We start from the raw sequence: 26489 nt of genomic DNA on the forward strand, positions 1-26489 counted from the left end.
ACAGTTCTCTGCTAAACGTGAAGAAATTTCACCTTATTTTCTTGACATGGCATAAGCCCAAAAGCCTATATAGTATCATGTCTAAAGTAGGAAATATTCTCACCTTTTGCACCTGAGCAGTATTAATGGCACTGGTAGCCCACATCAATACGAATTAATTGGTTTGAGTGTGTCGACATCCCTGGATTGTGGTATTTCCTTTTTCTGCAAACTTTTATTATTTAGAATGTCATCCAAATGGAACAATAAAGCATATCAGTCACTAGTTTAATTTAAGTCCTGCCGGGATGAATGGCTCAGACGGAACCAACTTGGCCTTCTGGAACCAACTTGGCAGGTTCGATCCTGTCTCAGTCTGGTGGTATTTGAAGATGGTCAAATACATCAGCCTGGTGTCAGTAGATTTACTGACATGTAAAAGAACTCCTGCGGGACTAAGTTCTGGCAGCCTGCCACCTCCAAAAACCATAGAAGTATTTAGCGAGATGCAAAGCAAATATTATTATTATTATTATTATTATTATTATTATTATCATCATCATTAAGGCGCTGATGGCTTGGGTAGGCAGAGAATACATTCAGAAGGCATTCACTCTCAGTCTCGCCCCAGATAAGTATGTATTATTCACTTGGTCAGGGCTAAAGTGCTCCATAAAAACGCTATGAACACCAGGTGTAGTGTCTTTCCTCTTAACTGCCTTCGTCTACAGGACCCGATGTTCGAGGTTCTTAGGGAATCTACATCAATCCATATTTTAAAACAATGACGTTCTCTCCAAGAAAAAAAGAAAGAACAAACATGCGTGTCTACGTTTGATACGTACTAGCCTATGAGAAGAAAATCTTACCGATGAAAAGCAATGCCGGGTTCTCTGTTCCTGTCACTTCTATTGTTGCAATGATACACACAAAGTCCTATGATAAACAACGATTCCATTAGGCAACTTGTCACAGGTAACTTACTGGGTGAATACAAACTTATGACTAGCAACTAGGTCACACTGCTCCCCAGCCAGCCGTGGTGCTGAACAACATGGCTGCCGCTTTCAAAGAGTGGTCCTGTATGGCCTGGCTAAGGGCCACTCCATTACTCTTCTCACCTCCCTGGGTGGAACAGCTTTTGTAAACAACATTCAGAGCGGTCAAAATAGAACAACTGTTGAATAAAAATATCCAGTCTAGTAGTGTCGGCTACTGAATGCATGATTTGAAGCAGTGTATCGATACATTCAAGTGTCCGAGCGAACTGATTCACAGGAACGGCGAGCTCATGGCACACAATTCAGCTTACTCCCAGCGTACAGTGCTGAGTGGCACACTCACGGCTCACTAGCAGGACACTGGACGTTGGCGGGGAGCCGAGCTTCCGCTGCAGTAAGACAGTGAATCATGGCACACCGAAAGAATCGTGCGCAAGCACGGCTCAGTGAGACACAAGATACACACGGCTCCTTATCAGCACACTGGACACTATTATATGTAACTATTCTCCTGTTGAGACTCGTATTGAAATTTGCTACAATTTGCATACAATTTTTTATTTTTTTTTATTTTTCTATTCCACCTATTCCATACAATTGATTTTGTGTTAGAAATTCATATTACTACAACACTACATTACACTATATTAAAAGGGACAAGAAATAGAAACACAAAAGCAAGCAGTCACCGTAACATAACATGCACTGCGAGGCATTGTAGTAGCAGTCAAAGGGATGCACCATCATTTAAATATTGTGAAAGAGGAAAACAGATCAGCATTTCAAGATTCTCAGATTGATGTCCCTTTTGACCAAGCTCTCATAAAAACGACCTGCTTGCAATGTAAAATCTGCTCGTCAAATCAAGACCAGTTTGAGGAAACTACCAACAAGTTGCATTTTTACCTTATACAACTAATAAATTACAGAAGCATGCCTCAAACAAATACATGATGCAGAATATTTCCAACCTCTTTGACACACATATTAAGACTTTAACCTTTAACTATTGAGTTTTAACAGAATTTACGACTCAAAATTTAAATACAATAAGTCAACTAACAATTGTTTTTTATAAAACAAAGAACTTGATAATTTTAGCCAAATCTCATTACTGTGAAGATATTACTGTGTTTTGGACATCAGTGTTATTAGAATCAATGTATATCCCAATTTTATCACTGTCATTTTAAATTGTTAAACTGTCCATTGTGTTTACAAAAGCCTATATCCACGTATTTTAACACTTAGTTTTTAGAATCATAATTAAGTACAAATTAGTTATATAGCAAATTAACAATGACAGGTCTTAACCTTGAGATAAGTTACAAAGGTTGAGGATGCTCAGAAACCGAGCAAAACATGTCCCTTTTAATGTAGTGTTGTTGTAATATGAATTTCTAACAACACAAAATCAATTGTATTGAATAGGTGGAATAGAAAAATTTTTTAAAAATTTTAAAATGTGTATGCAAATTATAAAAGAACACTGGACACTGGCAGAGAGCCGAGCTTCTGCTGCAGCGAGACATACAGTGAGCCATAGCACACCGAAAGAATCGTACGCAGTCACGGATCAGTGAGACAAAAAACACACACAGAGAGAGAGAGAGAGAGAGAGAGAGAGAGAGTTCATTATCGGTACACTGGACATTGGCGGGGAGCCAAACTTCCTCTGAAGTAATACATACAGAGCCATGGTACATTGAAAGAATTGTATGCTATAATGGACTCTCGAGCTCAGCTCATTTGAAAATAATACCTACTTGCATTCACAGTCCTCTTCTTTCAGGGAGGTTTAAATAAAAGATGGATTTATTTGCAGTGTTAAAAAGGTAGTCAAAACATAATTCTAAAGTAGCTAGGAAGTAGGCAGGCTATTAGGTTATAATGTTTATTAGTTTAATGAATCTTAGTATTATAACTGAGTTGACATTTAACAATTAATTAAACTCGACTCTAGCCTGGCCTATGACTATGAGTCATGCTCATGACCACTCAAAAGTACCCGTTTTATATTGGGAAGAACGGCTCAGTATTTTCTCAGTTCGTATGTCATTTCGTTGCACAAGACTTCAATCATATGTGGACAGTAAGTGAGCTGACTGACGCAATAACTTAACCAACAGTATGTTGAATCAGAAAACCAGTGGGCTACTGTACATCTCGGGTAGCCTATACAAAATATGATTTTTAAAAAATCCTCTGCTGATAGAAAAATACATATTTTCAAAAATGACTGATCGAGTTGGACATGCGGTTAGTATCGCGTAGCTATGCGCTTGCATTCGGGGGATGGTGGGTTTGAATCCCACCGTTGGCAGCCGTTAAGATGGTTTTCCGTTAGTTTCCCCATTTTCACACCAGGAAATGCTGGGACTGTACCTTAATTAAGGCCATGGCTGCTACCTTCCTAACCCCAGACCTTTCCCAGCCTGCATCGCCGGAAACCTTCGATGTATTAGAGTGACTACCATTTCTTTCTAAGAAAGGAGTTCATAGTATGAAGACCAGATGGCAGAAGCGAGCACTGTCTGCTGTTGCTGCTGTCTTACCAGTATATACTACACAGATGCAGTAGGAGCAGTGACTCTAATGTGCCATGAATCGGATCACTGTATCGATTCAATAACGCGAACGGAATCAAATGTTCGATTCAGTAAAATGAATCGAATGTCCCATCACTAGTCTAGGATAAAACTCTACGCCTGGGCAAGCCTGAGAATGTTAGGAACATCACAATGGAGAATTTATGTATTTATTTATGAAGTGATCGTGACATCAGACTGAGTGCACATCACTTCATTGACTTGTTCAGAAATGTAAAGCGTTTTAGAAATAAAACAAAAGTCTTCTGATATTCCCAAGCTTGACCTGGGATGGGGTTCCAAGATGCCTTTGTGGTTTACGGCGAAGATTGATCCCAAATCAACAGAATAGTAGCTTGTGATCCGTCCAGCAATAACCAACATTCCTAGCTGTCCTGGTGGTAAAGACATCCTTATCCCACTGTTGAGTGAGAATGTAATTTCTTTTTACAATTTGTTTTACGTTGCACCAACACAGATAGGTCTTATGGCGATGATGGGAGAGAAAATAGGTAGGAATGTGAAGGAAGCGACTATGATCTTAGTTAAGGTACAGCCCCAGCATTTGCTTGGTGTGAAAATGAGAAACTACAGAAAACCATCTTCAGGCTACCAACAGTGGGCTTTGAACCCACTGCTGTATTACCCCTCTTTTACACTTTTCAAAGGACCCAAGGAATACCGGTATAAACGGAGGGAAATTATAAATCGTGGGAAACAACTTACGTAAAAATGCTCTGGAAAAGGACGAAAGTGTTACACAAATGCATATGATTAATTTATAGCATATTTTAATCTTAATCCTATTACAGTACTTACCTCAAATAAAAGTCCAGTGTAAATTAACTGTTGACACTACACTGCCTTTGTAATTCTGCCCACCCTCTGACCATGAAAAAGGTACCAGTAGTTAGTTAAAATATTGTGTAATCTATATATATATATATATAAAAGTGGATGTTGGTATATTTAAGATTAATAGACTCAAAGACTACTGGACCGATTTCGCTGAAAACTTCACAGTTTGTTCTCATTACTTCTGAGAGGGATTATGAAGTGGGTTGAACGAAACCCAATGGATAGTTTTTTTATAATGAGTAATTTTAGGTAATTTTATTTAATTGCAAAGCCGCACCAAGATTAGATCGACTTGATGGACAGATTGTCGCTATGTGACAGCAGCTTACGCTAACATGATAGTCCGATAAGAGATGCTGTATACAGGAGGATGGGAACACGCCGCCATGTTTTATGAAGTACCTTTCTTGCTGGGAGATTTATGGCCATGCCTGTTATTTGGAAATTGCAATCAAACATCCAACATGACTTTCATGTCATAAGACCAACTTTGATAGGTCTGCCCAGTTTGAAGAATGTAGCTGTGTTCTGTGTATTGGATCATCATAATCATCATTTTAGAGTTCCAGTTTCTCGGGTACTGTTGGCGAGCCTCTTCCATCCTGTCTTATTGAGATACGTTCTGTTGTTAATGACGTCCTCCAGAGTCCTTCCCCGATCTGCAATGTCCATCTTTACGATGTCCATCCAATGGGTTCTTGGTCTTCCCATCATCCGTTTGTCTGCCACATGCCTCTCCAAGTTAACATATGCTGTCCTTGTTGGCTCCATCCTCATTACATGCCCAAACCACCTCAGTCTGGACATGCTGACCATATCTAACGATGATGTCTCAATCCCAACTTCCTTCCTAACTACATCATTCCTTAACTTGTCCAGTTTGGGTTTTTGAATTGTGGACCTAAGGAACTTCATCTCGGATGCCTGCAACTTTGATGAGTCTTTCTTAGTGAGGGTGCAGGTTTCAATAACATAGGTTAAGATTGGATTGAAGTACTGACTGAACAGCACCAGCTTTGATTTTGTTGGTACTTTGGGATCCAGAGGAGTGTTCATACTTGCTGGTAAAAGTGAGAGCTCTTCTGCACTCAATTTGCCACCTCATCTGTGGCTAGTGTATCTTGAGATATTACACTGCCGAGGTATGTAAAGCTTTCCACACTATCTAGTGGATGGTCTCCTAGCATGAAGTTCGCTGGTCGTCCCTCTCTGTTTATTGCCATCACTACAGTTTTGAGTTTGCTTATCTTGTATTAGATGTGAAAAAATATTTAAGAATTGTGAAAAATGTAGAATATCAATAGTGGAACGAAATAAGTTATCACCAACTCCTAATGTCCGGCTCCATGTCTAAATGGTTAGTGTGCTGTCCTTTGGTCACAGGGGTCCTGGGTTCGATTCCCGGCAGGGTCGGAAATTTTAACCATCATTGGTTAATTTCCCTGGCACGGGGGCTGGGTGCATGTGTTGTCTTCATCATCATTTCATCCTCATCACGACGCGCAGGTCGCCTACGGAAGTCAAATTAAAAGATCTGCACCTGGCGAGCCAAACCCATCCTGGGATCTCCCGGCACTAAAAGCCATACACCATTTCATTTACCAACTCCTAACGAAGAGCAACTGGGGATCCCGAAAGAGTAATTCCCTCACCCAGTCTTCACATAAGAAAAGACATTTGGTGACTCCCCCGTCGCGTTTCTAGTGTAACATTAAGAGTTATACAATTCAATACAATCTTAGTCACAACGTGTACGCTACCTAACCTAGAATTCTGTATACAATGTAGAATTCCATAGCGAAGCACGGGTACATCAGCTAGTAATATATAAAAACAAATCTGTTGGGTAGGCAACCCGTTTGTCAGAATTGTCATGTGTCCCGTGTTTTGCATTAATTTGTCGAGTAGGTAACCTTTAAAGGAAAAATTAAGTGTATCCTCCTAATTCAATACATCATATATTCAATCATTAGATGGAGTAATCAAATTCAAACATGTTTCGACTCATTTGAGCCATTTTCAGAGAGGAGGGGGGTTGAAGTAATTTACATAATACAAGCTAAAAATGTGCCAAAAACATAATGAAGGGACAAATGAAAAAACAAAAGAGAGACATGACTGAAATACAAACAGCACAATATACAATATTTACATCATCATATGGAGCAATAAACAACTTGCTGCGATCAAATTCAGTGAAAATAGGGGTTAATACAAAACATAATTGAATCTAAAAACTGTGTTAACCTAAGAAGAAATGAAATGAAAAACAAATGATACAGATGGAAACGAACAAGAAGTACACATAGCGAGGTTGCGGACCTCTTGGTCTGAAAAATTTGGGTTTTATAACAATTCAAAATAGGATGAAATCACTGTGTCGAAAATTCAGGCCGAAAGTCTGCCTTTGTAGAAACACCATCACATCGAAATGGCTAGGAGGGGAGCAGGGGTGAAGAAGTTTGAGAAACCAAGCCTGAGATAACGTGTAGGCGAAATGCATGTGGCAAGTGATGGACAAATGCCAATGAAATTTAAAACTTTAGAACAGCAGCATTTTCAATTTCTTCTCAATATATCGGTCCCGTTCTCGATTATTGTTTCACAATGTTGGCTGGTTTGTTTGCCTTATTTTAAAAGGTCGGGAGGACTGTGAAAAAAATTGAGAAACTTTGTGAGAGAAGATGACATTGCATGCATGGTAAACTGTAAATGACCGTAGTGGAAACCGTAATTGAAGTTCCAATCTGTAATGGAAAAAATGAGGTTGTGTGAGAAACTTGGGCTGATAAGTAAAAAGTGTAAAATGGGTGTAAAGAAATTTTAAACTTACGGTGTTTAAAAGGTGGTTGTCCTCTCAAAACGACTTGGCCTTCTCAAAGTTAACGGTCTCATTCATACGATCGAGTCTATTGTTGGTTCAGCTGTGTTTGCGTGGATGGAAGGAGCGGAGGGGGAACGGGTGGTGCAGGGCGGTAGTGAGAGGGTGGGGAGGGGGGAGAGGTGGCAAGTTGGAGAGATGGAGGCAGGGTTTGTTTATATTATGGAAGTTCTGACAAATATATGGAATGAATGTTTCCAGTAGAATGTTCTTTTTCTCGTTGATTTCATTTCAATTGTGAGAGGGGTTCATAAACTGATCTAAATCAATGTGGATGCTCTGGAGAATGTTGAGCAAGGCGCCCTTTTGCTCAAAATGCAAGACCTTAAGATCTTTATCTATTGAAGTGTATTCTTGGCTGAATGCTTTATGATGTTCACTCATAGCTGAAAAACTATTATATTTGAGAGCGTTGTGATGTTCGCCATATCTTGTGACAAAATTGCGGCCTGTTTGACCTGTATAGCTGGAATTACAGGATTGGCTTTCTAATTTGTAAACTCCAGAGTTCAAATATCTATTATTAATGTTATTACTGTTATTGCTGACAGTGTGTGGATTGAAAATGAGTTTGGAGTTGGTGTGGGAGGTTCTACATGCTATTTTGATATTGTGTTTTTTAAATATATTAAACATTTGGTAAATGCTACTATTATTGAAAGTGAATGTGGAAAACTTTTCTTTAGGAGCAGAATCTTCTTCTAGGGTAGTCTTGGGCCTGATGATTCTGCTGATGAAGGTTCTACTGAAACCGTTATGTTCTGCAATATTGTAAATATGATTAATTTCTTTTTTGTAATTCTTTCAAGATAAAAGAACAATTAATGCTCTGAAGACCATGCTACTCGAAGCTGCTTTCTTATGTATGTCTGGATGCACAGAGGTTTGTTGGATGGTATTGATGGTGTGGGTGGGTTTCCTGTATATATTAAAGGATAAAGTGTTGTTGCTGTTGCACATAATGGTTAAGTCCAGGTAATTAAGGGCATTACTGTTTTCTGACTCTATTGTGAATTTTATATGTAGGTCAATGGAGTTGAGAAATTCAAGTACTGTGTTGCTGTTAGTAATGCGGGAGTCTAAAGTAACAAACGTGTCATCTACAAAGTGTCCAGTGTTAAATGCCATTAATCTTACCAATGATGTGAGAATGTTCTAAATGATCCATGTAAATATCCGCAAGGATTCTTGAAGCTGGTGACCCCATGGGAAGACCTATCTGTTGGTAAATGACATTATTGAAAGTGAAGAAACTGTTATTCAATGTAAAGTTCAGAATATGAATAAATTCATCTATTTTGCCTATATTTAAATTGCTGAACTTGGAAAGATTGTTCTTGATCAATTGTACGGTGCTGTTAACGGGTACATTAGCATACACTTTAGAAATATCAAATGAATGAAGAGTGTGGTATTTGGATAAATTAAAGTGTTTAATTTTATTGCAAAATTCTATGGAATTCTTTACTAATGTATTGGCTTGAATACGATAGTGTGACTTGAGGAATTTGTGAATGAACCGAGATACCTCATAGGTTGGACTATTTCTGAAATTGATAATGGGTCTTATGGGGATGTCGGCTTTATGGCATTTTTCCATCACTTGTCATGTGCAATTCACCTGCACGTTATCTCAGGCTTGGTTTCTCAAACTTTTTCGCTCCTGCTCCCCTCCTAGCCATTTCGATGTGATGGTGTTTCTACAAAGGCAGACTTTCAGCCTGAATTTTTGACTCAGTGCTTTCATTTTTATGTATTGAATTAGGTGGAATATAAAACAAGAATTGTAACTATTAGAAGTATGTTCAATACGGGTAAAAAGAACCATGAAAATAATTTTATGCACAGTGATTTCATCGTGTTTTGAATTGTTATAAAACCAAAATTTTTTAGACTAAGAGGTCCGCAACCTCGCTATGTGCACTTATTGTTAATTTCCATCTGTATCATTCATTTTTCATTTATTTTCTTCTTATGTTAACACAGTTTTTAGATTCAATTATATTTTGTATTAACCCTCATTTTCAATGAATTTTAATGCAGCAAGTTGTTAATAATAATAATAATAATAATAATAATAATAATAATAATAATAATAATAATAATAATAATAATGTTATTTGCTTTACGTCTCACTAACTACTTTTACGGTTTTCGGAGACGCCGAGGTGCCGGAATTTAGTCCCGCAGGAGTTCTTTTACGTGCCAGTAAATCTACCGACACGAGGCCGACATATTTGTGCACCTTCAAATACCACCGGACTGAGCCAGGATCGAACCTGCCAAGTTGGGGTCAGAAGGCCAGCGCCTCAACCGTCTAAGCCACTCAGCCCGGCCAGCAAGTTGTTAGTTGCTCCTTAGGATGAAGTAAATATTGTATATTGTGCTGTTTTTATTTCCGTTATGTCTCTCTTTTGTTTTTTCATTTGTTCCTTCATTATGTTTGGCACATTTTTATCCTGTATTATGTAAATTACTTCAAACCCACCCTTTTCACTGAAGATGGCTCAAATGAGTCAAAACATGTTTAAATTTGATTACTCCATCCAATGATGGAATATATAATGTATTGAATTAGGAGGATACATTTCATTTTTCCTTTGTAAAGTGAAAACCGTCAATACGGAATGATTCTAATATCTTGTAATGAGTAGTTAACCTCCTCGTCAGAATTGTCATGCGGTTTGCATAACTTCTCCCGATATTCATAATCGGCTAGTTTTGCCCATGTGTTGCCGTAAAGTGCGTGCTGTCCAGTTTAGTCATCATGTTGTGGTACTCGAAGCCTGATAAGTTAGTTGTAATGCCATTTTACTTTGATTTTTTCCTGTCTCAAACAGCCTGATGGCGGGAATAGAGATGGGTGAAGTGACACTGCTGACCATTTCGAAACATTTGATATGGCACAACAAATTGCTTCAAAGCAGTGTGTCGACACATGGCACACTTCTGTCTTGGAAGAAGAAAGAAAGAAAGAAAGAAAGAAAGAAAAATAATTAAATAAATAGTATTATTGGTTTTATGTCCCGTGAACTAATTTTACGAGTTTTGGAATTTTGTCTCAATTCTTTTAGGTGCTGGTAAATCTATCGCCACAAGGTTGACGTATCTGAGCTTTAATTACCACCAGAATGGGCCAAGATCGAACCTGCCAGCTTGGGCTCAGAAAAGCCTGTGCTTTACAGTCTTAAGTCACTGAGCTCGCCTATACAACAGAATCTGTTCGTCAGTTTGTCACATTCAGAGTAACACCTGCAACCAGAAATAATAATAATAATAATAATAATAATAATAATAATAATAATAATAATAATAATTTATTTACACTCTTTATGCCCATACTGGAGCACCAAAATCAAGTACAACATAAATTAAGTTCATTTTTTTGAACTTGATAATTTCTCCTTTTCCAAAAACTTCTTCATTCTATATGATCTTGCCGCCCGTTCTACTGCTGATATAACATACTGCTTACGTTTTGATGTGTTAAGTGATAGTTTTGTATATTTGTTGTTTAGAATCTTCTTCACTTCTCTATTTTCAATTTGCTCTCTAGTAATTTTCGATTCATCCAAATCCATTTGTATTTCTTTAAACCAAGTGTTTTTTGTTTTACTATTCCAAAAGAAATCAAATAGCTGTTTAAGGGGTCAAAAATTTGGCAAATGGTATGCGTGTCCAAAAAATGCAATCCTCTGTTTTCTCATCGTGTCAATAAATTGATTCACTTTCCTTGTAAATTACTGAATTGGATAAAGTCTCCACTGGTCATCAACCTGATGTTTTTATCAATAATTGTCTAGAAAATTCTTCTATCCACTTTCTGCAGTTTGTCTTTTGTTGCTTGGGTATTAAGTTAGAATAATGTTTCACTTGCATACGTTGCTCTGGTTTGATGGCGGAGTTATAATGGCAAAATTTAGCATTAACTGAAAGAGACTGTTTTTAGTAACTCGGCCATGTACTGTGTTGTAGTCGTCTCAATTTTAGAGTTCTATTCTCTATGGAGGTTTTTTCATTAGCATTCCAAATGACAATTTCACCAAGATATTTAAATTTATTTACAAATTTTATTTTCTGAGTATTATTTAACCCTAAAACTGCGGATCATCTTTCTGGAAGACAGTGCACTGTTTTGTCAAGTGTGATCGTCTTTCTAAGAGATGGTGTCGTTCTTCATCCGTAGTTCTATAATTGGTCACCAGATGGCAATAATATAGATACCAACTGAATAGTAATACTTTTATCCTCACTTCTGAAAGTCTTTCAAAAACAAATAACAGCCTAGACAAGATTATTTAGCTGTAGAAGTGAAGGTACTTTCACATGTTCTTAGAATCAAGATGGCAGCCCACTTTGTTGACAATTCTGAAATCAAGCACCTGATTTTCGAGGATCTTAGTGACAGTAGTTAATGTGTTAATTCCGATGAGAAAATTATTCCTGAAAGTAGTGAAAGTGACAGCGAAGTACAAGGTACCTCGGAAGTAATGGGAAATTCCGATGACCGGAACGATATGCAAGTCGGTGCACGTTATGTTATTATTGGCAGTACGTCAATATTTGAGGAAACCAGCAAAGGGATAAGTGTGAACTGTTGATATTTGTGTAGATTGTTATAAGGACTTTGATCACAACACAGGAAAGAAGAAATTGACCTCAGGAAACTGAGACAAGCGACAGGTTCAAAATTTGCGAAAATAACCCAAAATTCATTCCGATGAAAAATTGCTTTTTACTTAGCATTTGAAATGATAAATGGAGAACTGTGGAGGAATATGTAAGAATATACTTGTGTGTTTCAGAATATCAAGTTTCAACAATAAATTATCTATCAGAAATTCTTTTGTTTGAGCAAAATATTTCAACAATTTGCTTTGAACAAGAAATTTTCAATTGCATATTATGGTAGTTAGAAATCGGGACAATATTTTTCGTTATTTGTTATCTTCATTTAGAACAGTCTTTCTGCTTTCTATTGGTGTATAATTATGGATTTATTAGGATTATTATGTGATTAAAGGCATGATTTTATGTTCATGGTGTATATTGAAGAAAATAACTGCAGCATTTGACAGATAAACCTGCAACAGTTCTAGGGTTAATATAATACGTGGAGTGTCAACTTTAAAGGATATTTTCAACCCAACCTTCACTGCTATCTTCCTAGTTCCTCTACTTGAAATTTTGCTTCTTCTATACTATTTGCTAATAGCACCAGATCATCAGCAAATGCAAGACAATTTAGTCGAATATTTCTTCCAATCTTAGCAGTCGGAGGACATACCTTACTCCATTCATGCATTATTTTCTGCAGCACACAAGTAAACATCAATGGGGATAATCCATCTCCCTGTCAAAGACCAGTATGAATTTCAAATGGTTCGGAAATTATTATTATAATTATCATTTTTATAATATTATTATAAATAGGAATAATAATAATAATAATAATAATAATAATAATAATAATAATAATAAGAAGAAGAAGAAGAAGAAGAAGAAGAAGAATAATTTCCCTTCCCTTCTCGTGAGTTTTTCGTCGGCCGGTGCTCTGCTTTAGGTCAGCTTCAGGTAGGCTCGCTGGCTAGCTTTGCATCCTTTCCCAAGTGCCAAAAGAAATTGTCGGTTACTGTCAACTTCATATTCTCCTCAACTCTAACATTGGTGGATAACATGGATGTTTTCCAAACATTTCCATACTTTGGCCAGCAGCTTCAAGAGGCAATAGGTGTTCTTGCCCTTAATGTTGTCTATAAATTGCACTCTAGGTCTTCCTTCAGTCCTTCTACCTTCCATTTTCCCGTCAAACAGGGTGGTGCACCAGTCAGACTGGTGAAGCAAGTGGCAAACAAAGCTATTTCTTCTTTTGTTCAAGGTTTCAACCAAGGTACGTGTCTCATTTGCTCTTTTGAGAATGTACTGGTTTGCGACTATCAGTCCAAGGTATTCTTAATAGTCAATGCCAGCACCACATCTCAAAGGCCTTAAGTTTCATCACTTCCACTTTTTGCAAGGTCCATGTTTCTCAGCCATGCTTACAACATTGTATATGAAACTTTTCACAAAGTGTTTTCGTACCTCCATGCAGATGGTCTTAGATGTTAGTAGAGACTTCCTTTTTGAATATTGGGTGAGCAAAAGAGACATTATATCTTTATTGTGGGACTCAGCTTCCCAGAGCCCTTCAAGGCTTGGTGTTTCTATGGTTGACTGGCCTTGGTTATCTGCCTCAGTGGTTACGGACTGTTTACTAATGCACAACGCTCTTATTTCCGCTTGGCTGGTAAAATTCCCACTTTGAAACCAACTGGATGTGAGATATGTGGATGCATTTTTCCTCACCTATTCAATCCATACTCTTCCGGGTTACTCAATGGACTTTCTTTACAAAACAAAAATGTTATTGGCTTTACATCTCACCAACTACTTTTTCTGTTTACCGAGACACCAAAGTGCCGGAATTTTGTCTCGCAGGAGTTCTTTTACATGCCAGTAAATCTACAGACACGAGGCTGACATATTTGAGCACCTTCAAATACCACCGGACTGAGCCACGATCGAACCTGCCAAGTTGGGGTCAGAAGGCTGGCGCCTCAACCGTCTGAGCCACTCAGCCCGGCTCTTTATAAAGCAGACTTAATCTAATTGTTGAGGACACTTTCTCCTATTAAATGCCTGCCTTTGCTTCCCTCCTTTCCTTTTGTAGGGTTCAACATGCTTTTTAAGAGTTTATGTATGTATGTGTCCTTAGGGTCTTTTGATATATCATTTTTAGGGTTAAATACTGTTCCAAATCTTAGATGTGGTGGTTTTGCTAAACTACTCTCAAAGTTTATAATAGACAGTATTGTTACAGGTTCACCATGTACTTTGAATGTTTATTGGTGCTATCGAACATACGCTTGTTCAATTTATAAGCTTGCCTTCTGAAGGTGCATCCTCTAATTATCTTTTTGTTGTATTGTTGTTTCTATTATATAAAACATATAGGAATGTGATTTTGGACTTGGCTTTCCCTTTTGTGTTCACTAAGCATTGCGAGTGTGAAAATGTAAATTGCTGAAGAATACATTAGTTGGATACGAGTTGCAGCAGCCGCTGCCACTGCTGTCACTGCCACCAACATTCTTTGTAATTGTATTTTTTTTCTTTTCTTTTCTCTTTGTTTTGATGTTTCTTGTGTGGTGATGAATTTCTTGTGTTTCAGTGGGCTCTGCTTTTGCTTGTCCTCCCTTCGTCTGCCCCTAAAATATACTATACTGTTTAAACCAAGAACCAGTAACCCTGATGCTGGGGAGGTTCAGATATCTTCCCTCCTGATGAAGCTGGGAAGCAGAAAAAGCTTATCAGCGGCTGAGAAGAAATGGATATAGTAGAACTGGGACTGATGCAGAGAAAACCAATTTATCTGTAGACACCAGTGTATAGATGCGGACACTGTCCTTGTCCTTTGTGTTTACCATTTCTCCCTCAACCCACACTGAAACTGTCATTGTGTTTTTCTTATTACATGTTACTTCCAATGTTCATATCTTTCTATCAACGACTCATAATCCTAGCTAGAATAGAATCAACTTCATTCTCCAACAGGGTTCAGTAACTTAGTAACCAGTTACCCTCTCATGACCACTAGATGTCCTCCCTGCCACCTATAAGTACATTTAATTTTAAGCCACCTCTAAGTACATTTAATTTTAACTTCTTTGAAAGAAAACAGATGACACAGTCCTCATACAGTGAAGTTAATTTCCTACCAGAAACTTTCGGCTGTTCTTCATGTAATGGTGACTGACTTTCAGAACTTGATTTACACAGCTGCTCAACTGGAGTTGACGCAGGTGCAGTTATATTTACTGAACTGGATGCCTCTAAAACAAACAGAATGAAAAGAAACTTTAATTATCAAAGACAAATGCATAAGCCCTTTAAGTTCAATGTAAGATGTCCATATAAAGAAATGTCCAATGGAGAATGTCCAAGAAAAAGGGTCTAAAGACAAAGATGTCCATTTGGAAAAAATCCACTTCTGAATGTCCATGATCAAATGCCCAAAATATTATCAAGTCACACTCGTTACTGCATAGGTAGATTTTTACATTTTTAAAATCATGAATGATATTTTTTATTAATTTCATTTACTCCCCTATACTCTGGAGATTTCTTTCTTTATATATTTAGTGTAGATCAAGGAACTTCATTATGACACTATGTGAATAAAATAAAATAAAGCAACTTATGTAATGGTTATTAAGTGGTTTTGCATCCACAAAACTCACTACATACAACTGTACAATAACAGCATTAACAATTATAAATTACCACTTTTTGATGTTTTTATATTCTATTGAAAATGTAATCTGATTGCATTCTGGATCCAAATGGACATCCTCATTGGAGGATGGGCGATTTATTATTTTGTTAATAAATCTCTCTCTCTCTCTCTCTCTCTTGCAATACAAGTTATTTATATCAGTTTGGTACTAAGTGTAAACTTCTGACATCTGGAGTAATGGAATAAAATGTCAATTAAAGAAGCATTACATGCAAATTGTTCAGTATAAACAAGAACAACTGTCACCTGTTTTGTCCTGTTGTCTGTTTTTACGTTGCATAAACTGAATCTCTTTTTTATTTTATTTTATTTTATTTTATTTTATTTTATTTTATTTTATGAAATACTTGTCTCCCTGCCTGGGCAATTTTCTTATTATACTTCTTGGTTTTATTACCCTAAAGGAATGTTAAACCCCCCAGTTGCATATTCCATTAATATGAAAGAAACGTATGATAGTATGGAAACAATTCTGAAGGCTTTGAACTATACAGAACAAGTGTGGAAGATTTGTGCACGTGATCACATTTGAGCTGAACTGAATTCTAGAAGATTCTTCAAGTGCTAGTATTTTAAGGGTTTCACCTGGTCTTTTGTGAAGTGCATTCTTCAAATTGGAAGAAAACTTAGAGAACTTGCACAAGACATGTGAAGTGATGAGTGTTTAACATGCAACTCTTTACTTATCTTGCACCGAATATCAACAACACTCGCTTGCTTCATAAATTTTATCTATCTACAATTCATGTTTTGCCTTAACTTTAATAATTTTGACTGATTATGGTCTCTAGCAAGACCAAAACTAGTTTAATCAAATATATGTAACTTTTTTAGGTTACAATATAGAATTGAATAGGTGGAAACCTTTTAGCGTTTGTTTTATATTATGTGGTGTGTTTCAAGCCGTCAGAGGTGAATTGGCGTTGAATGACATAACCAGAAGAATAAGCTTGAATGGAGATTTTAAAAGTAGGAAAGATCATAATAGGAAGATAAAGTTTGAATTCAAGAGGACAGATTGGGGCAAATATTCATTTATAGGACAAGGAGTAAGGGACTGGAATTAATTATCAAGGGAAATGTTCGATAAATTTCCCAGTTCGTTGAAAAAATTTAAGAAAACAATTATAAATAAGTGTAAATATGAGGTAAACAATTGACAGGGAATCTGCCACCTGGGCAACTGCACATCACTGATGACTGACTGACTGATCGATCGATTGATTGGATTGATTGATTGATTGATTGACTGAGTGCTTCTGTTTCGAGGGGACTCTCATTCCTGTTGAAAAAAAAGCCTAACTTGCTTTTAAATCAGCTGTGTGAATTTTCAGGGAAACTAAAGAACAGACAATTACAGAGATATGGTGGAAGATTTCTGAGGGCTTATAAGACACTTGGATGCAACATGTCTCTTAAGATTCACTTCCTTCATTCGCACTTGGATTTCTTTCCACTGAATCTTGGTAAGGTCAGGGATGAGCATGGGCAAAGGTTCCATCAGGACTTATTAAAAATGGAAAGGCAATAAAAAGGGAAATCAGTGTCCAACATGCTTGCCAATTACTGCTGGCAACTTATCACTGATGTTACAATAGACAGACTTAAGGATTCCACCTAATCAATACATATTTATTTGTATATATCACACTGTGGTGGGACTAGTTTCAATCATATAATGATAATCTTCTAACCTAACTCCATGGCACTCTAGCCCTGAAGGGCCTTGGTCTACCAAGCGACCGCTGCTCAGCCCAAAGGCCTGCAGATGACGAGGTGTCGTGTGGTCAACATGACGAATCCTCTCGGCCGTTATTCTTGGCTTTCTAGATCAGGGTCACTATCTCACCGTCAAGTAGCTCCTCAATTCTAATCACGTAGGCTGAGTGGACCTCGAACCAGCCCTCGAACCCGGGGCCTCTGGGTAAGAGGCAAGCACATTACCCCTACACCACGGGGTCGGCAATGACCATCTTCAGCCACTAAAATTCAACTCTGTGTTATCACAGATGTTTTCATGTATTTTAAAAAAAATTGTATAATGAGAAACTTCTAATTACGCTCTCAGACTCAAAAGACTCTTACAGACACTTGAAGTGCGCCTGCGCTATGTGTTGAGTGTATTTTCTGTTTCTACATTGGTTGTTCCCCCTCCTGTCCCTTCCCCTTCCCTTCTCAAGTGTAGTCTTGGTGGCTGGTAGTATCCAGCGTTTGATCCTCATTATTTATTTGTCGCTCTCTAGAGCATCTACTTGGGGGTTCCTTTCGAACCCAAGGCTTCTGGGCTGCGAACATAGGAGCGTAAGTCGTGAGTGAATGTTGCATGTGTATATTGAGTGAAAGGTTAATGCCTGAGGCCGCGAATGGGTGTTTAATTGAATTAGAGTTGTGCTTCTGTGTGTGCTGTGCTGTGTGGATGTGCCGGGTTCGTAGTCCAGGTGCCTATGGCCAGTTGAAGGCCGTTTCTTTTTGTAGTATGTATTTTTCAAAAGTTATATTCTAGTAGTAATTGTGTTTCTGTTATATTACCTGTGGGTAAAAGATATTATGTTCTCGGTTGTATATACAAGCCAATAGGAGTTTATTGGATTACTTTGAAAAGGTTTTTCGGTTATGGTACTGTAAATATGTTGTTACCATTGAATAAAAGACAGATGAATTTACAGATGGAAAGCTCCCTAACCTCGGTCACCTAGCTTCCTCTCTGGGCATGTTCCTGTTTCCCTAGGCCCTAATGCTAGCACCTTCTCAGTGTACAATCACCAGTGACGGTGCTACCGGAGATGTTATCTTAAACAACCCGTATTGCCACAATTTACAAATTCATATACAGCTATGAGGTTCTACAAATGTAAATTAACCACACCCCATTCAAACTTCCAGAAAACTATAGGAGTTCAAAAATTAAACATAGGCAATCAACTCTATTGAAATTTTCTCAAGAAAAACTGCCAATTTCTCCTCAGCATCATCTTATTACCCAACTTATGGGTTTCAACTGACAGTACTCATATGACAATTTATGATTATCTGAATGCTGAAATTCTCATAGATGCACTTTCCACAGACTCCAACTAATTAAATGGGATAAATTTTATATTCATCAATACACTATTTTATCCAATGTGAATGTCATTGGAAGTAATTTTAATTTTAAGAAATTTATACCTGTAGTGACGTCACAGATGCAAATTGTACTTTTTTAATAATGATAATGTTATTTGCTTTACGTCCCACTAACTACTTTTTAAGGTCTTCGGAGACGCCGAGGTGCCGGAATTTAGTCCCGCAGGAGTTCTTTTACGTGCCAGTAAATCTACCGACACGGGGCTGTCGTATTTGAGCACCTTCAAATACCACCGGACTGAGCCAGGATTGAACCTGCCAAGTTGGGGTTAGAAGGCCAGCGCCTTAACCGTCTGAGCCACTGAGACACATCAAACCTTACAACATAACTCATGAGCACATCAGCCAGTTTTTTTTTTTTTTTTTGCTAGGGGCTGTACGTCGCACCGACACAGATAGGTCTTATGGCGACGGTGGGATAGGAAAGGCCTAGCCAGTTTTTAATGTATAAGTTTTGTCATTGTTTTCTGTACACATACAGAGTCAAATGTTTTGTTAATTTTTAGTTATAAGTGGCTGAAGATGATCATTATATAATTGAAACTAGTTCCACAATGTGATTATATATATAGTCACATATATAAAAAAATAAATAAATAAATAAATAAATAAATAAATAAATAAATAAATAAATAAATAAATAAATAAATATGTATTGATTAGGTGGAATCCTTAAGTCTATCTGTTGTAATTGTATCAATACAGACCAATATCAAGATAATTGATATCACAGATGTTTCAGAGCCATCTTAAAGGCGCAAGTCTTCGAGGAAAATGTTTTAAGAAGGTAATAATTTTTACTACATAAAGTCTTAATTGCAACATAAATACAATTTTAGATACTTAATATATTTCTGTTATTGTGTATTTTGGATTATGGATGATTTGGGTTGAAATTGCACCAAATATAATAATAGAAAATAATAGAAAACTGCAAATGAACACAGTGAATTATACAGCCTATGCAGTATGATATAGGCAGTTCATTATGTCCTCCAAAATAACTGTTAGGTTATAGAGAAAAATGAGCTTTAGATTCAAAATCAGCATATGTGAATTAACTAAAAATGCATATTTCCATTTCCGAGAACAAAAAAATGTTTAAATTTGTTGGACTGTATATTTAAACTTCTTAATGCAATGATGGCAAATTCCCCTAATGTTGTAACTGGCAGACATCTGTTTTCAAACATTTGTGGCAAATACAGGAACTGTTTCCTTCACTCTAATCATCAGACAATGGACATGTTTGATAATAAAATCTGTGCACACTTAATAAATGGAACCTCTGTAACACTGGACATTTATGTAATAAAATTAGTGGACATAGATGAGTCACAATGTTTTCCAGTAGATATTTAATTAAATGGTCATTTATGAAGTGTGAACATTATCATAAGCAGGCATTTTACAAACTGGATATTATGCATTGAATATTTGAGCCTCAAACTGCATAAGCAATAATATTACATTCTGTCCAAAGTTCTGCATTCCTGAAGTTACTGTGCTACTTGCCGGATTGAAAAGAACTGAATAAAAAAGACAGAATAAATTACCAAGGCAAATTGTGTAAGTAGAGACTGTATGTTCTTTTCAAAACATGTAGTGTCCTTAGATAAATACAGTGACGAGAATAACAAACTGAATCTGACAGGAGAACACAAAAGAAGAAGTTACAGAAAGATAACAACATCCGGACTATTATTTCCTGGTTGGATTCTGACATATGCTAATGTTTCACCTATTTTAAAGCAGGACTTGTAAAAAGTCTTCAACTCCACGGTATGCACTAGCCATGCATCTTGGTAGGTGTGCTATTTACCAACTGATGAGTCCAACTTAGCACAATGGGGCAAAACGATGGCAACCAGGAATGAGAGAGCTGGAAAATTTATAACGTCCAACAACGGACCAACTATATTGGTATTATAAATTTACTCACTTGGGACAAATATTTCAGGTTCCCTATGAGAATCAAAATCTATGATCATGGTTTGGACATGTTAAAAGGATGAAAAAGGAAGGGATGGCTAGAGCAGATGACGGAGACCCAGATATAATGAGGGTGGGTAAGAGATTCCAACTGAAGTGGTTGAAAATGATCAAGAACAGTATAATTAGAAGAAACCTGGACTAGAACACAGTTAAAGAGTAATAATAGTGGTTGGACAGAGGAAGAAGGAAAGATCCCATACATATTCCAACCTGGTGGGAGCTGGGCAAAGGAAATGGATGATGATGATGATGATGATGATGATTAACAAATGTAAAAGAAATGAAATGAAAAGTAAAATCTTGTAATTTATTATTTGTTTATAGTTAAAAGCGCATATAAACTGTAATCAGTGTTTGTCTAAATATCAGCAACCGTTACTGCAATCATTTGACCGCTTGTACCTCCATCTACCAGTTCATTCTGAACTATGCAATATTTGCTGGCTCTGTAAGTTGTATATCAAGTGGTTGTGGTTTGGGGTTTGTCCATAAATGGTCTACATCATTATAAAGGAATTTATAAATCAGAAAAAGATATTAAAAGGTTAAACCCTGGACAATTACTGGAGAACTGTATGCTATACAGAAGGATAGCAACATGAACAAAGGATAAACTTCATGACACATAGTGTGGGAAGTGGTAGCAGAAATATGGAGTCAAATTTCGCTACGGGAAAATCAAATGATCACAAATATGTCTTGTATTTTTCTTGGTCATGGTCATCCATTAATATCTGCTAATTTCAGAAGATTGCCAGCCATAAGACATAGCCTGCACAGTTGCTAGATAACACTTCCTGGCCATCTATTCATACTTTACATAAGTGACTCCTGTGTGGATCAGTGGTAGAGTGTCGGCCTCTGGATCCCAAGATACTGGGTCCAAACCCGGCAGAGGTAGTTGGATTTTTGAAGGGCGGAAAAAAGTTGTTTCGAACTCCATGACATGTGATGTCCACACGTAAAAGATCTCTGGTGACACATTTGGTGTTAATATAACAAAATTAATTAAAACGTGGCCATAGATGTCCAAGAGAGATTCGGTTTACTCTTCCATCTAGCAGGCCTAGAGTAAAATGGAGCAAGCAGCCAGATGGCATCAAATTAAAATGCTTGCACACTGTAACTAAGGCAATATGATTACCATGATCATCATAATCATCGTCATCATCACAGCCTGCATGGTTACTAGGTGCACATCACACACATTTTGTTACACGATACTAAAAAAAGCCAAACTCCATGGTGCAACAGCCCCCGAAGAGCCATGGCCTACCAAGCGACTGCTGCTCATCCCAAAGGCCAGCAGATTACAAGGTGTCGTGTGGTCAGCACGATGGATCCTCTAGGCCGTTATTCTTGACTTTCTAGACCGGGGCCACTATCTCACCGTCAGACAGCTCCTCAATTGTAATCAGCTAGGCTGAGTGGACCTCGAACCAGCCCTCAGATGCAGGTAAAAATTTCTGATCTGGCTGGGAATCGAACCCAGGGCCTCCGGGTAAGAGGCAGGCATGCTACCCCTACACCGCGGGGCCGGCTTTGTTACATGATATTATTTACATAAATTTTTGGATGACCCCCAGCTCTAAGACATACTTATGTCAACAGGAGAAACAAGACAAACATAAATTATAAAGTCTGTTGTTGCTTTAAAGTGGATAGTGAAAATAAGAACTGCAATAGGCCATGTACTATACTTCAAAAATGAGGGTCTCGGTATAGGTATATTTGAAATAATTTTGATATGTAGACAAAAACAATTATTAAAACACAGAAAAAATACACAGATTAAAAAATATCTCCAAGTACCGGCAAATAAAGAAATAATACAATGAATCTGTAGCAGCCTACGTGGCAAAACAATCTATACCTTACAGGAATTGCACAAATATAAAGAAAAAAATCTTCAGCACAATCAAATGAAATATTAATACAATGAATCTACAAGTAATCTACAAAATGTAACAAATTACACTTGAAAGTGAACATGAAGGAATCTTCTCATACAAAACAATAGAACCCCAGAATGTTTAACTCAGGGTAAGAAATCTGCTATATAATGTGCTGCACTACATAACACCATATACTGTAGGTTTTAGCAGATGGAGCAAAAAATTTTAACACAGGCACCAAAAGAAAACTTTTCATACAATTTCAGTGCAGCATATAACTGCCTCAGTGGATCAGTGGTAGGGGATTGTTTATAAAAAAAAGTTACAGCATTGATAACACTGAGTAACATCCATGTACAAAATGTTAATCAGCTGATGAAATCAGACCATGGAACTCCTGATGTAATTCCAGAAGGTATGGAAGAAATTTTATGATACGAAAAGTTTACAAAAGAGTCAACTAGCTGATATTGGTCAGTTGTACAAGTGCCCGTTTACCAATATGAGGATCATTCCGGATAGCATCTAAGTCAACCTCATCATTAAGATCAGACGTTATCAGAGCATCTTTAACAGGATGTGTCCTTCAGAAGTGCCCCATTGCTTGCAAGCATTGTTCCAGGCTCCGGAACATATTGGCAGTCAGTTGTCTGCTCTCAATGAATTGCTTATGATATAGGAATTGCTACAAGGGTTATTTTCAAATTTCATTTTATTGAATAGGCCTTGTATACTGCCCCCAGTATACTGATGTTATCCTCCTATATTACAAGACAAGTGCACGAGTACCCAGTCATACCAATTTAATGAAATGTCTTATCCAAACCTGGATGCTGGCAACCTAGTCATTGCTCCCAGCTAAGCTAAAGGTCACTGATCAGCCATCCTAAGCTGGATGTTACTTGCAGTAGGGTGGCCAATTCCTTCCTGCTCCTCCTCTACCCAACAGCATGAGCTGCCCATCCAAGCAGTGACCACGTCCGATGTAACTTCAGAGATCCAGTGCTTCAACATGGCTATGCCACTGGTACTCTTACCAGCCTTTGTCCTATCTTCCTAATATTTTACCACTTGTATTCATCTTAATCTTATATTTCTTCCCATTTCTCATATTTACCCAACTTTCTTCCTATCCTACACTTCCTGTATCAAGACTGAAAATTTGTCAAGACAGCCCCTCAATGAGTGTTTATGCTCACCCTCATGATGAAGCTGGGAAGCAGAAGAGAATTCACAGGGGGCTGAGAAGAGATGGATGTAGAGCAGGAATTGATGAGGAGAGAGCCGGTCCATTCAAAGATGGCTGTGTATGAAGATGTGGAGATTGTCCTTGTCCTTTTATGTTTTCATGTTTGTCCCTTTTTTCTCTTGCTGTTGCTCCCTATTCCTACACTGGCCTTTCATTGTGTTCCTGTTCAACTTTCTATCTGATACAATTTGATTTGGCACTCGTTTGTTCCTTTCCAATTCTTAAACAATGTTTAAATCATGTACAATGTTCTATTGCAAAAGCATCATTCAGCTGGTGTTTAGTAACACATCATTTGTTTCAACATTGGTTCAAAAATAGAAATAAAAGTATCTTCCACGTTACTCTTTGCCTGTTGCAACCATGAACTTTGTTAGTGCATATGCCAAATGTTAGGCAGCTGTCGTCTGTCTTCCAATTACACATGGCAAAACATGAGTATGACTTTTCTAAAGGAAGAAAATAAAGTGACACGCCACTATACAAAGTGTAGCTTTCATTACAGTGTTGTTATTCGGGTGAGTGTAGCCTAAATAGCAGCAGAAAGGGGGGGGACTATAGTACTCTGCAACCAATTGAGTTGCTGCACAGTACAGCAGGCCATGTAAGATTGCATTCTGGAGATCATGGCTTCGAACCCTACCATCAACAGCCCTGAAGATGGTTTTCCATAAACTCCCCAGTTTTACAACAGAAAAATTGCTGGGGCTGTTATTATGGCTAAGGCCACTTCCCTCCCAATCCTTGCTTTTTCCTATCTCTATTGTGAATAAAAGTAAGTTATGAGGGGCTGGTGGACAACTCTATATACAAGGTGCTGCCTATTTATACAAGTTGACAAAGAAGAGAGAGAACACTAGGATGAACATATTTTGTATAGGAATGTTAGTGCAAAAAGATGTATCAGTTATTATTGGCTTGAGTGGTAAAGAGGGAAAGGAGTCTCAATTTGTTCCTCCCTTTGTTGCCTGAATTCATACAGAAACCACTTTATATTAAACATCAGTGGTGCAAGGGATCAAATAATAGCCTGGTTTGGGAACAGATGGATAGGTCAGGGTAAATGCATTGTCTGGCTACTCAGATCACCTGATGACACATTTTGATTCTTCCCCTACCGAGCTCGATAGCTGCAGTCACTTAAGTGCGGCCAGTATCCAGTAATCGGGAGATAGTGGGTTCGAATCCCACTGCCGGCAGCCCTGAAGATGGTTTTCCGTGGTTTCCCATTTTCACACAAGGCAAATGCAGGGCTGTACCTTAATTAAGGCCACGGCCGCTTCCTTCCCATTCCTAGGCCTTTCCTATCCCGTCATCGCCATAAGACATATCTGTGTCGGTGCAACGTAAAGCAAATAGCAAAAAAAAAAAATTCTTCCCCTGAGGATGTATCAAGTACCTCATGAATGAGATATCTTTTGAATCAACTCTCTAAAAACAGCAGTCATCACAGGAATTGCTCATGGCATGTACAGCAATCAATGTAGTAGTAGTAGTAGTAGTAGTAGTAGTAGTAATGATAGCAAGTGGCCTCCAGAAACGCGTGGTGCAGGTCCTTCGAGTTGATGCTCTGTAGGCAATCTGCGTATCTGTGAGGATGGGGCCCTATTGAAGATGCGTTCTAAATGAAGACAGCACAATCATCCATCCCCAAGCCGGAGGAATTAACCAAAGGAAGTTAAAATCCTCAACCCGGCCGGGAATCGAATCCGGGATCCCTTCGACCAAAGACCAACACACTAGCAATTTAGCCATGGGAATAATAACAACAATTATACCAGGTGGCTCTTGAACGCCGTACTTTCTACTAATAAATGCCCCGCATGCACAAATGATGAGTGGGATGTCTACCAACTGATTTTCACAGGGGAACTGCTGCCAGCGGGCAGATTACGTCAGAATATGAAGAGATAGAAACGGAGTGTCGCTGGCAGCATGTTACCGGTCTAATGCGCCCCTTGCATTAGTAAACATCGTTTTCGACCGCATAGTTCTAGGCTGGTGGTATGGTACAGCCGCACTATATTTGCTGTCTGCATGTCGGCAATGGCTAGTGTGATCAGCATCGGTGAATACACAGACATTATTTTAAACTGAACAATCTGGTCGGAATGCAACAGAAGCTCCAAACAGACGTATGCCTTCTACACACGTACTTCACCGAACAATATTAGTTTTGTTTTATACAAGTAACTCTTCCATCGAGTGAAATGTCTACACGTGTATAAATTAATAAGTTATTAGATTTCCTTTTCTGCATCTTTGGCGTGTCTACAAACAGTAGCGGCGATTAGGGGGTGGGACGAGGAGGGACAGTCACTCCCACTCCCAATTTGTAGAGTAAACATTACATTTTATTCCACATCAGCCAGCAGGAACTAGGAATTATTTTTAAAAAGTTATTTGTACAAGTCTTATTGTCTTATATGCTAAATATTTCCTTTATTTTCCTTATTTAATATTATTATTATTATTATTATTATTATTATTATTATTATTATTATTTTACGTCTCACTAATGACTTTTACAGTTTTCACAGATGCCAAGGAGCTGGGATTTAGTACTGCAGGAGTTCTTTTAC

At 37.8% G+C, this 26489-nt stretch overlaps 1 protein-coding gene across 3 annotated transcripts in view; it reads right to left on the minus strand.

Annotated features, from left to right (window-relative positions):
- Rbpn-5 (Rabaptin-5) overlaps positions 1 to 26489 on the minus strand; it is a 238044-nt gene that overhangs the window by 111672 nt on the left and 99883 nt on the right. For all 3 annotated transcript variants that reach the window (XM_067152405.2, XM_067152404.2, XM_067152403.2), the window contains exon 8: positions 15065 to 15178. In XM_067152405.2, the coding sequence (XP_067008506.1) occupies positions 15065 to 15178 (114 nt within the window). The remainder of the gene's footprint in view (positions 1 to 15064; positions 15179 to 26489) is intronic.

Source organism: Anabrus simplex, chromosome 8 (genome assembly GCF_040414725.1).
Source record: "Anabrus simplex isolate iqAnaSimp1 chromosome 8, ASM4041472v1, whole genome shotgun sequence".
Lineage (NCBI taxonomy): Eukaryota > Metazoa > Arthropoda > Insecta > Orthoptera > Tettigoniidae > Anabrus > Anabrus simplex.